At 44.1% G+C, this 12,189-nt stretch overlaps 1 protein-coding gene across 1 annotated transcript in view; it reads right to left on the bottom strand.

The window, feature by feature from the left end:
* ZNF652 (zinc finger protein 652) overlaps nucleotides 1-12,189 on the bottom strand; it is a 227,072-nt gene that overhangs the window by 150,571 nt on the left and 64,312 nt on the right. The window contains exon 3 of the mRNA XM_030220564.1: nucleotides 4,788-4,935. Coding sequence (XP_030076424.1) covers nucleotides 4,788-4,935 — 148 coding nt within the window. The remainder of the gene's footprint in view (nucleotides 1-4,787; nucleotides 4,936-12,189) is intronic.

Here is a 12,189-nt window from a genome sequence, read left to right as displayed (position 1 = left end):
ATGGAGGGTTAAGTGACTTGCCCAGAGTCACAAGGAGCTGCCTGTGCCTGAAGTGGGAATTGAACTCAGTTCCTTTCCCCAGGACCAAAGTCCACCACCCTAACCACTAGGCCACTCCTCCACTGTTGCTACTATTTGAGATTCTACATGGAATGTTGCAATTCCACTAGCAACATTCCATGTAGAAGTCGGCCCTTGCAGATCACCAATGTGGCCGCGCAGGCTTCTGCTTCTGTGAGTCTGACGTCCTGCACGTACGTGCAGGACGTCAGACTCACAGAAACAGAAGCCTGCGCAGCCTTCTACATGGAATGTTGGAGCAACATTCCATGTAGAATCTCCAATAGTATCTATTTTCTTTTTGTTACATTTGTACCCTGCGCTTTCCCACTCATGGCAGGCTCAATGCGGCTTACATGGGGCAATGGAGGGTTAAGTGACTTGCCCAGAGTCACAAGGAGCTGCCTGTGCCTGAAGTGGGAATTGAACTCAGTTCCTTTCCCCAGGACCAAAGTCCACCACCCTAACCACTAGGCCACTCCTCCACTGTTGCTACTATTTGAGATTCTACATGGAATGTTGCAATTCCACTAGCAACATTCCATGTAGAAGTCGGCCCTTGCAGATCACCAATGTGGCCGCGCAGGCTTCTGCTTCTGTGAGTCTGACGTCCTGCACGTACGTGCAGGACGTCAGACTCACAGAAACAGAAGCCTGCGCAGCCTTCTACATGGAATGTTGGAGCAACATTCCATGTAGAATCTCCAATAGTATCTATTTTCTTTTTGTTACATTTGTACCCTGCGCTTTCCCACTCATGGCAGGCTCAATGCGGCTTACATGGGGCAATGGAGGGTTAAGTGACTTGCCCAGAGTCACAAGGAGCTGCCTGTGCCTGAAGTGGGAATTGAACTCAGTTCCTTTCCCCAGGACCAAAGTCCACCACCCTAACCACTAGGCCACTCCTCCACTGTTGCTACTATTTGAGATTCTACATGGAATGTTGCAATTCCACTAGCAACATTCCATGTAGAAGTCGGCCCTTGCAGATCACCAATGTGGCCGCGCAGGCTTCTGCTTCTGTGAGTCTGACGTCCTGCACGTACGTGCAGGACGTCAGACTCACAGAAACAGAAGCCTGCGCAGCCTTCTACATGGAATGTTGGAGCAACATTCCATGTAGAATCTCCAATAGTATCTATTTTCTTTTTGTTACATTTGTACCCTGCGCTTTCCCACTCATGGCAGGCTCAATGCGGCTTACATGGGGCAATGGAGGGTTAAGTGACTTGCCCAGAGTCACAAGGAGCTGCCTGTGCCTGAAGTGGGAATTGAACTCAGTTCCTTTCCCCAGGACCAAAGTCCACCACCCTAACCACTAGGCCACTCCTCCACTGTTGCTACTATTTGAGATTCTACATGGAATGTTGCAATTCCACTAGCAACATTCCATGTAGAAGTCGGCCCTTGCAGATCACCAATGTGGCCGCGCAGGCTTCTGCTTCTGTGAGTCTGACGTCCTGCACGTACGTGCAGGACGTCAGACTCACAGAAACAGAAGCCTGCGCAGCCTTCTACATGGAATGTTGGAGCAACATTCCATGTAGAATCTCCAATAGTATCTATTTTCTTTTTGTTACATTTGTACCCTGCGCTTTCCCACTCATGGCAGGCTCAATGCGGCTTACATGGGGCAATGGAGGGTTAAGTGACTTGCCCAGAGTCACAAGGAGCTGCCTGTGCCTGAAGTGGGAATTGAACTCAGTTCCTTTCCCCAGGACCAAAGTCCACCACCCTAACCACTAGGCCACTCCTCCACTGTTGCTACTATTTGAGATTCTACATGGAATGTTGCAATTCCACTAGCAACATTCCATGTAGAAGTCGGCCCTTGCAGATCACCAATGTGGCCGCGCAGGCTTCTGCTTCTGTGAGTCTGACGTCCTGCACGTACGTGCAGGACGTCAGACTCACAGAAACAGAAGCCTGCGCAGCCTTCTACATGGAATGTTGGAGCAACATTCCATGTAGAATCTCCAATAGTATCTATTTTCTTTTTGTTACATTTGTACCCTGCGCTTTCCCACTCATGGCAGGCTCAATGCGGCTTACATGGGGCAATGGAGGGTTAAGTGACTTGCCCAGAGTCACAAGGAGCTGCCTGTGCCTGAAGTGGGAATTGAACTCAGTTCCTTTCCCCAGGACCAAAGTCCACCACCCTAACCACTAGGCCACTCCTCCACTGTTGCTACTATTTGAGATTCTACATGGAATGTTGCAATTCCACTAGCAACATTCCATGTAGAAGTCGGCCCTTGCAGATCACCAATGTGGCCGCGCAGGCTTCTGCTTCTGTGAGTCTGACGTCCTGCACGTACGTGCAGGACGTCAGACTCACAGAAACAGAAGCCTGCGCAGCCTTCTACATGGAATGTTGGAGCAACATTCCATGTAGAATCTCCAATAGTATCTATTTTCTTTTTGTTACATTTGTACCCTGCGCTTTCCCACTCATGGCAGGCTCAATGCGGCTTACATGGGGCAATGGAGGGTTAAGTGACTTGCCCAGAGTCACAAGGAGCTGCCTGTGCCTGAAGTGGGAATTGAACTCAGTTCCTTTCCCCAGGACCAAAGTCCACCACCCTAACCACTAGGCCACTCCTCCACTGTTGCTACTATTTGAGATTCTACATGGAATGTTGCAATTCCACTAGCAACATTCCATGTAGAAGTCGGCCCTTGCAGATCACCAATGTGGCCGCGCAGGCTTCTGCTTCTGTGAGTCTGACGTCCTGCACGTACGTGCAGGACGTCAGACTCACAGAAACAGAAGCCTGCGCAGCCTTCTACATGGAATGTTGGAGCAACATTCCATGTAGAATCTCCAATAGTATCTATTTTCTTTTTGTTACATTTGTACCCTGCGCTTTCCCACTCATGGCAGGCTCAATGCGGCTTACATGGGGCAATGGAGGGTTAAGTGACTTGCCCAGAGTCACAAGGAGCTGCCTGTGCCTGAAGTGGGAATTGAACTCAGTTCCTTTCCCCAGGACCAAAGTCCACCACCCTAACCACTAGGCCACTCCTCCACTGTTGCTACTATTTGAGATTCTACATGGAATGTTGCAATTCCACTAGCAACATTCCATGTAGAAGTCGGCCCTTGCAGATCACCAATGTGGCCGCGCAGGCTTCTGCTTCTGTGAGTCTGACGTCCTGCACGTACGTGCAGGACGTCAGACTCACAGAAACAGAAGCCTGCGCAGCCTTCTACATGGAATGTTGGAGCAACATTCCATGTAGAATCTCCAATAGTATCTATTTTCTTTTTGTTACATTTGTACCCTGCGCTTTCCCACTCATGGCAGGCTCAATGCGGCTTACATGGGGCAATGGAGGGTTAAGTGACTTGCCCAGAGTCACAAGGAGCTGCCTGTGCCTGAAGTGGGAATCCAACTCAGTTCCTCAGGACCAAAGTCCACCACCCTAACCACTAGGCCACTCCTCCACTTTGTGCCTTCAATTTAGAATTCACTTATATCCTCCCTTCCAGAAGAACTCCCCTACCAAAAATTCCATGTGGCTCTAACAAAAAAACCCCCCAAACAAACAAAAAAAAAAAAAAACTTGCCAGTTTTCTTGTGCTTTTCCTGGAAGGGGGTCTGGTTAGAGACTCTCCTATCCTCTTATCCCTTCCCTATCAATGTTTTCCTCTCTTTCGCCATTCCTGCCAAATGATTGTAAATCCTTTTCTTTTCTAATACTCATTCTAAACTGCTTTGATTCTATTAATTGAAAGGTGGTATATCAAGTATCAATAAACCATAACTACAACCTTTACGCAGGTAACAATTATGTTAAGCATAATGGACAAACTTATAACTGTTGTTTGTTAACAGTACCATGTAATACTGTGAGATCATGGAATGATAAGGTATTGTGTTGTATGTTATTGAATGTTCAATCTGTGATTGGTAAGGAACACTTGATTCAAGGTCTTATTACTCATAAAGAAGCATGTCTTTTAGCAAAATGCAACTTCAAAATATTTTTGACAGCTTCAGACTACTATAGTGCAATGCTTTATATGTGGGTCTATCCTGTACCCTGTAGAGGAGACTGCAGGTAGCACAGAATACAGTAGCTAGGTTTTGAAGAAAGGAAGGAAGGGAAAAAGAGCATCCCTTCTGTTGATAAAACCATAGTGATGCCCATACAGGTGAGTTATTTAAAACAACTTTAATTTTTTAATTTTTGCATTTTAGAAACTCCACAATTGTTTTGCTCTTTCATTCAACGGTATGTCCCGAATTGTAGATTCTAAATAGAATAAACAGAATATACATCACTGTGGCAGTGTGTGAATTCTAAAGGGGACATTCCTTGATACAGATATATGCGAAACATGATTTCATATTGGATATGAGTCCTCAAGCTGACAAACTACTTTGAAAGATCAGTATTTATTTATAGTAAAGATTCTTTTTTAATTATAAAATAAAAGATTCGTTTTTAAATTATAAAATTAAATTTTAAGATAGAGAAAGTTGGGAGTTATATATAAATTAAACATAGCTTTGGACTTGTGACAAACATGGGGTGAAATTCTCAGTGAAAATTTTTGAAGATCCAATAGACACCTGGTCAAACAAAAAATATATTGTGGATCTAGTGAGAGACTGTTTGTGAAGATCATAAGTTTGACATCACCATATTATTTGCAAACGCATCTAAGAAGACAAGACTTCCAGCCTACAGCATACCATAAAAGATGAGGAAAAACTCACCAACCATGTGTTTTCGAACATGTGCCATCGTGTAAAACTTCTTTTCACAAATCTCACAAGAGAATTTTTTTTCTGCATATCCATGGACAATCTTTATATGTTCATGAAGGGACCAAAGCTTCTTAAAAGATTTATTACAGGAAACACACTAAGAACAAAACAAGAGAACAAAAGAAAAATAATCATTTAAAGGAACAATTGTATAAGAGAATATTTATTTTAGTTTCTGAGTAGCACTTCGTGTTAGTTGAAGTATATTTTCATTAATAATCTGCAAATGGCTTTTTTACATGCTCAATTCCTTAAATTAAGCAGCCCCTTTTCACACAATTAAATAGCCAATACTGGCAATTAAAAATGGAGAAGTAGCCTAATCATTAGAGTAGTAGGCTAATATCCAGTATAACCCAATTCAAATCCCGCTGCAGCTCCTTTTACATAGTAGATGACGGCAGAAAAATCCTTGGAGACAGGAGAAATAAATCCTTGGAGACGGGAGAGGTTCCGAGGGACTGGAGAACGGCGGAGGTGGTCCCTCTTCACAAAAGTGGTGATAGGGAAGAAGCTGGAAACTACAGGCCGGTAAGCCTCACTTCGGTTATTGGAAAAGTAATGGAAGCCATGCTGAAGGAAAGGATAGTGAATTTCCTGGAAGCCAATAAGTTGCAAGATCCGAGACAACATGGTTTCACCAAAGGGAAATCGTGCCAAACGAATCTCATTGAATTCTTTGACTGGGTGACAGGAGAATTAAATCAAGGACGTGCTATGGACGTAATCTATTTAGATTTCAGGAAAGCTTTTGACACGGTTCCCCACAGGAGGCTCTTGAATAAACTGGATGGGCTGAAGATAGGACCCGAAGTGGTGAACTGGATTAGGAACTGGTTGACAGGCAGACGCCAGAGGGTGGTGGTGAATGGCGTTCGCTCGGAGGAGGGAAAGGTGAGTAGTGGAGTGCCTCAGGGATCGGTGCTGGGGCCGATTCTGTTCAATATATTTGTGAGTGACATTGCCGAAGGGTTACAAGGTAAAGTTTGCCTTTTTGCGGATGACACCAAGATTTGCAACAGAGTGGACACCCCGGAGGGAGTGGAAAACATGAAAAAAGATCTGAAGAAGCTAGAAGAATGGTCTAACGTTTGGCAATTAAAATTCAATGCGAAGAAATGCAAAGTGATGCACTTAGGGAGTAGAAATCCAAGGGAGACGTATGTGTTAGGCGGGGAGAGTCTGACTGGCACGGACGGGGAGAGGGATCTTGGGGTGATAGTATCTGAGGACCTGAAGGCGACGAAACAGTGCGACAAGGCGGTAGCCATAGCGAGAAGATTGCTAGGCTGTATAGGGAGAGGTGTGACCAGCAGAAGAAAGGAGGTTTAAATGCCCCTGTATAAGACGTTGGTGAGGCCCCACCTGGAGTATTGTGTTCGGTTTTGGAGGCCGTACCTTGCGAAGGATGTAAAAAAAATGGAAGCGGTGCAAAGAAAAGCTACGAGAATGGTATGGGATTTGCGTTCCAAGACGTATGAAGAGAGACTTGCTGACCTGAACATGTATACCCTGGAGGAAAGGAGGAACAGGGGTGATATGATACAGACGTTTAAATATTTGAAAGGTATTAATCCGCAAACAAATCTTTTCCGGAGATGGGAAGGTGGTAGAACGAGAGGACATGAAATGAGATTGAAGGGGGGCAGACTCAGGAAAGATGTCAGGAAGTATTTTTTCACGGAGAGGGTGGTGGATGCTTGGAATGCCCTCCCGCGGGAGGTGGTGGAGATGAAAACGGTAACGGAATTCAAACATGCGTGGGATATGCATAAAGGAATCCTGTGCAAAAGGTATGGATCCTCAGAAGCTTAGCTAAAATTGGGTGGCGGAGCAGGTGGGGGGAAGATGGGTTGGTGGTTCGGAGGCGAGAATAGGGGAGGGCAGACTTGTATGGTCTGTGCCAGAGCCGGTGATGGGAGGCGGGAAAAAACTGCTGGGCAGACTTGTACAGTCTGGGCCCTGGGAGAGACAGGTGCAAATCAAGGTAAGGTATACACATGAGTTTGTCTTGGGCAGACTGGATGGACCGTGCAGGTCTTTTTCTGCCGTCATCTACTATGTTACTGTGACCTGCACGGTCCATCCAGTCTGCCCAACAAGATAACTCATATGTGCTACTTTTTGTGCATACCCTACTTTGATTTGTACCTGTGCTCTTCAGGGCACAGACCGTATAAGTCTGCCCAGCACTATCTCCGCCTCCCAACCACCAGCCCCGCCTCCCAACCACTGGCTCTGGCACAGACCGTATAAGTCTGCCCAGCTCTATCCTCACCTCCCAACCACCGGCTCTGGCACAGACCATACAAGTCTGCCCAGCACTATCCCCGCCTCCCTACCACCAGCCCCGCCTCCCGATCTTGACTAAGCTTCTGAGGATCCATTCCTTCGGCACAGGATTCCTTTATGCTTATCCCACGCATGTTTGAATTCCGTTACTGTTTTCATTTCCACAAATCTTGCACAAGTCACTTAGGGCATTGTTTCCCAAGTCCGGTCCTGGTGAACCCCTTGCCAGTCAGGTTTTCAGGATATCCACAATGAATATGCATGAACTTGATCTGCATACACTTCTTCCATTATATGCAAATCCTTTTCAAGCATATTCATTGAGGATGTCCTGAAAACCTGATTGGCAAACCAGGACCGGACTTGGGAAACACTGACTTAGGGGGTCTTTTACTAAGCCACAGTAGCAATTTTAGCTCGTGGGAAACTCCAAGATGCCCATTATATTCCCATGGGTGTCTTGGTGTTTACCGCCAGCTGATTTCTAGCACGAGCTAAAAATGCTACCACAGTAAACAACCCCCTTAAACCTCCATTGCCTCAGGTAGAAACTTAGATTGTAAGTCCTCCAGGAACAGAAATATACCTACTTCATCTAAATGTAAACCACTTCAATAATTCTCAGGCTTACAGGTGGTTTATAAGAAATTAAATATGACGTAAACGGAACTTATGTATTAAATCATAATATTGTTATCGGGCCAGACAAGGCTGAACTGGCAGCCCTAGAGAATCAGAATCAGGGCACTTAAAAAGCAGGCCATCTCACTCTCATATACAGTAGAAAGACGATCGGTAACTGTAGGTTGAAAAAAAGAGCAAGACTCCCAAAACAGCCATCCATGACTGACTAGAGTATTTAAAGTCAAGGAATCGGTAACGGAATTCAAACATGCGTGGGATAAACATAAAGGAATCCTGTTCAGAAGGAATGGATCCTCAGGAGCTTAACCGAGATTGGATAGCAGAGCCGGTAGTGGGAGGCGGGGCTGGAGGTTGGGAGGCGGGGATAGTGCGGGGCAGACTTATACGGTCTGTGCCAGAGCCAGTGGTGGGAGGCGGGAAAGGAGGTTGGGAGGCAGGGATAGTGCTGGGCAGACTTATACGGTCTGTGCCAGAGCCAGTGGTGGGAGACAGGGATAGTGCTGGGCAGACTTATACGGTCAGTGCCAAAGCCGGTGGTGGGAGGCGGGGATAGTGCTGGGCAGACTTATACGGTCTGTGCCAGAGCCGGTGGTGGGAGGCGGGGATAGTGCTGGGCAGACTTATACGGTCTGTGCCCTGAAGAGCATAGGTACAAATCAAAGTAGGGTATACACAAAAAGAAGCACACATGAGTTGTCTTGTTGGGCAGACTGGATGGACTGTGCAGGTCTTTTTCTGCCGTCATCTACTATGTTACTATGAATCACTAATTTTCTTGTTGGCACAACCACAGTGATGATGTCAGGCTGTCTAACATCAAGGTGGTCTTCCTGCCACCAAACACTACCTCTCTGATCCAATCTATGGATCAGGGCATAATAGCCAATTTCAAACAACATTATCGGATTCTTGTGCTACGTCGTCTGCTGAGAGTTATGGATGACCAGACTGGCAAGGATAAACGTGCTGTTGAACTGGCTCGTAATCTATCACTGTTGGATTCCCTACATATGCAGAAAGAAGCATGGAATCATGTTACACAGGCAACCACTGTGAACTGCTACAAGCGGGCAAGCTTTGTTAGGGATCTGGAGAGGGACGAAACAGATGCAGCTGTTGCAAACGCGTCAGATGAACAGGCTATTGACATCCCAGCCGGTGTTACTGAAGAGGAGTTTCATCACTACGTAGCTGTTGATTACGATCTACAAACAGCTGAAGACAGTACTGATGTCCAGATATGCGCCTACACGCAGGCAACAACGGCTGATGATGAAACAGATGATGAAATGAGTAGCGAGGCACATGCTGACGAAATTCAACAACCTCCTGTCACTTTTGCAAAAGCGCTGGAGAGTCTCAACACCATGCGGGCCTATCTGGAGGCCACTGGATGTCAGCGCTATGACAGTTTTTACCGTCTGGAAGACGTAGTCTATGGAACTCACAGACACAAGAGTGTACAGACGACTATGACTGATTACTTCAAGTAAGCCTAACGTCAGTTAACGGAGACTGTATACTGCACGTATAATAAACAGTACTGTACATATGTTTATCAGATGTCAAGCTTCTTTGGGTCACAACGGTTAAGTGCACGCTCCGGTTAACTGCATGTATTTCTTTGGTCCCAGACCCTTGCACTTAAGCGGATTGCACTGTACTTGCAATTAAAGTAACCAATGTCTCATACTTAAGTTAAAGAAGTGTCTCGATTCATTCTATATTTTAAAATATGAGGTTCTGCTCATTGGACAAAAAAAAAACAAAAACACTAGATCTGCAAAAACATTTTTTAGAATGAAACACACATAGAAGATAGAGAATTTTTTTAATTTGTTTATAATTTCAAATATTTAAACAAGAAAAACTATTCCTTGTACTGAAAGAGTAATATCACAATCCAAAAGAAAGTAAATATACACAACATATGTTTTAAGTGATAGTTACAACTTAAGTCCACAATTTAGGGAAAGGCACAATTCAATGATTTATCATCAGATAATTAAATTTAAAGAAAAGAGTAGGAAGTAGATATTACAGGATATTACAGGAGTAGATATTACAGGAAGTACTAACGGAGGAGGCAAGACCAGGTCTTTAGTTTAGAGTCCAAAAAGGACAGCAGATGATCACTTTCAAAGAAAACATATTTAACAGATTGCAATTTAATAACACATTTACAGGGAAAATTAAGCCAGAAAGTTTCCCCTAATTGGAGGACACGTGTATGAAGTTTCAAAAAAGATTGACGCCTTTTTTGAGTTTGTCTAGATATATCAGGAAAGACCTTAACTTTACAGTTCAAAAAAAAATTCTTCTCTGTAACGGAAAAAAGTCTTTAGAATCTAGCCTCGGTCTGGTTGAAGATCAAAATCCACAATTAAAGTGGCAGCTTGTACTCCCAAAAGGTCATCTTCTATAGTTTGAGGTAAGTTTAAATTTAGCTCCTCAAATGGTATCTCAGAATTTGTTGTTAATATTTGATCCGTAGGTTTCTTAAGGTAAAAGATAATAAATTCTTGATACAGGCGGATAAAGTTGCTCTGAAATTTTTAATACTTCTGAGAGATACCTCTTGAAAGTTAATAAAGGGGCCACAGCCGGTACTTTATGAAAATTTATGAATCTTAAAGTTTTCATTCTTTGTTGGTTTGCTAAATTTCTATTTTCCTTTGTAGTAGTAGATTTTCTTTAATTAATGCCGCTTGACCTTCTCTGATTTTATCAGTATCATTCTTAATTGTTTGCTCAAAAGTCTTAGTTTGTTGCATTTGTTTTTCCAATTCTACAACCTTACCAGGAAGTATCTGGGTAACTGTCAACATCGAGGTAATCTTCTGAGTAAAATTATTCTCTAGACTCACAAAGTGGCCCATATATTTTCCAAGGTAATTCTTTCTGTTTTTTTCATCGCAAAAAACATTACATTGAAGCTGAATCTCTTCTTGGGCTCTTCCACTACCCACGGCCTCCACCTTCAACATTTCTGTTCTAAAATCGCTGGTGAAACTCCCAGCAACGCCTTCCTGTTTTGCTACGCTCAGCAATCCATTGTCTGCGGCTGCCTCTGAACCCAGGTCAATCGGCCCCTCATCGGGTCCGAACGATCCAGGACGTCCATCTTGCAATGTTGCCGGCATCACCGGAGGGCTCCACACTTCTGGGCTCAGTGAGATATCCCCTTCAAGCGGGGAGAGCAGTTCACCTCTCGTCGCTTCTCCCTGCAGCGAAGTATTTTGCCCAGCTAATTCGCCCCGAATAGCGAAGCAATCCATTGGACCCAACTCAGGTCTTGCAGAGGGAGCAGGGAAAACCCTCTGCTTCTTTTGGGCGTAAAGAAATTGAGAACGAGGAATCAAAGACTAACGAAATGGAGGTGAGTCAGAGGAGCAGCCTCATACACTTCCTACTCGGTCGCCATCTTGCCAAGAAACTCGAAGATAAAGAATTTGATGGTACAGTGGAAGACATTGAGAAACTGATAATTTTAGAAAGGATATTAAAAATGTCAAAATGTCAAATTATTATTATTATTATTTATTACATTTGTACCCCGCGCTTTCCCACACAATGCAGGCTATGCGGCTTACATAGTAATTTGAAATACAAAGTTAAGAATAGAATTTTCAATAAAACAGTAGTAAAACAACGTAAAGTCGGGCTTAGTAGTGTATGATAAGTTGAGCTAGATAATATATGACTAGGATAAAAGAGGGTAGACAGGATAGGATAGTGTAATTTGGGAGAATAGGGGTAAGGAGGGATAAAATTAAGGACAGATGAAAAGAGAAGGATGGGATGTTGGTATTTAAGTCAGAACAGAATTGGGAGATTAGGTTGGGGCTTGCTTAAAGAGATGAGCTTTCAGCATTTTTCTAATGGGCAAGAAGTCGTTTATTAATTGGATTGGTCTGGGTAGAGCGTTCCAAAGCTGGCTGCCCAAAAAGGAGAAACTGGATGCGTAGTAGATCTTGTACTTAATTCCTCTACAATTGTGAAGGTGTAGGTTAAGATAACTTCGTGAAGAAATAGATCTGTTTCTAGCAGGGAGGCCGATCAAATCATTCATGTAGCCAGGGGATTCACTGTGGATGATCTTGTGGGTCATTGTGTTGATTTTAAAATTTATTCTTTGATGGGGAGCCAGTGAAGCTTTGCTCGAAGAGGTGATGCACTTTCAAATTTTAATTTGCCAAAAATAAGTCTGGCAGCCGTGTTTTGGGCAGTTTGGAGTCTTCAGTATTTGGGGTTTGCATCCTAAAAAGACACTGTTGCCGTAGTCGGCATGGGTAATAACAGTAGACTGTATCAGGTTCCGGAATGTGTTGAGTGGGAGATAAGGCTTCATTCGTTTCAATATCCACATCATAGTAAACATTTTCTTTGTGGTGAGCTTAGCATGGTTATCAAA

This window comes from Microcaecilia unicolor, chromosome 12 (assembly GCF_901765095.1).
Source record: "Microcaecilia unicolor chromosome 12, aMicUni1.1, whole genome shotgun sequence".
NCBI classification, from domain to species: domain Eukaryota; kingdom Metazoa; phylum Chordata; class Amphibia; order Gymnophiona; family Siphonopidae; genus Microcaecilia; species Microcaecilia unicolor.
The sequence above is the reverse complement of the archived record's forward strand: the minus strand, read 5'-3'. Positions and strand labels throughout refer to the sequence as shown.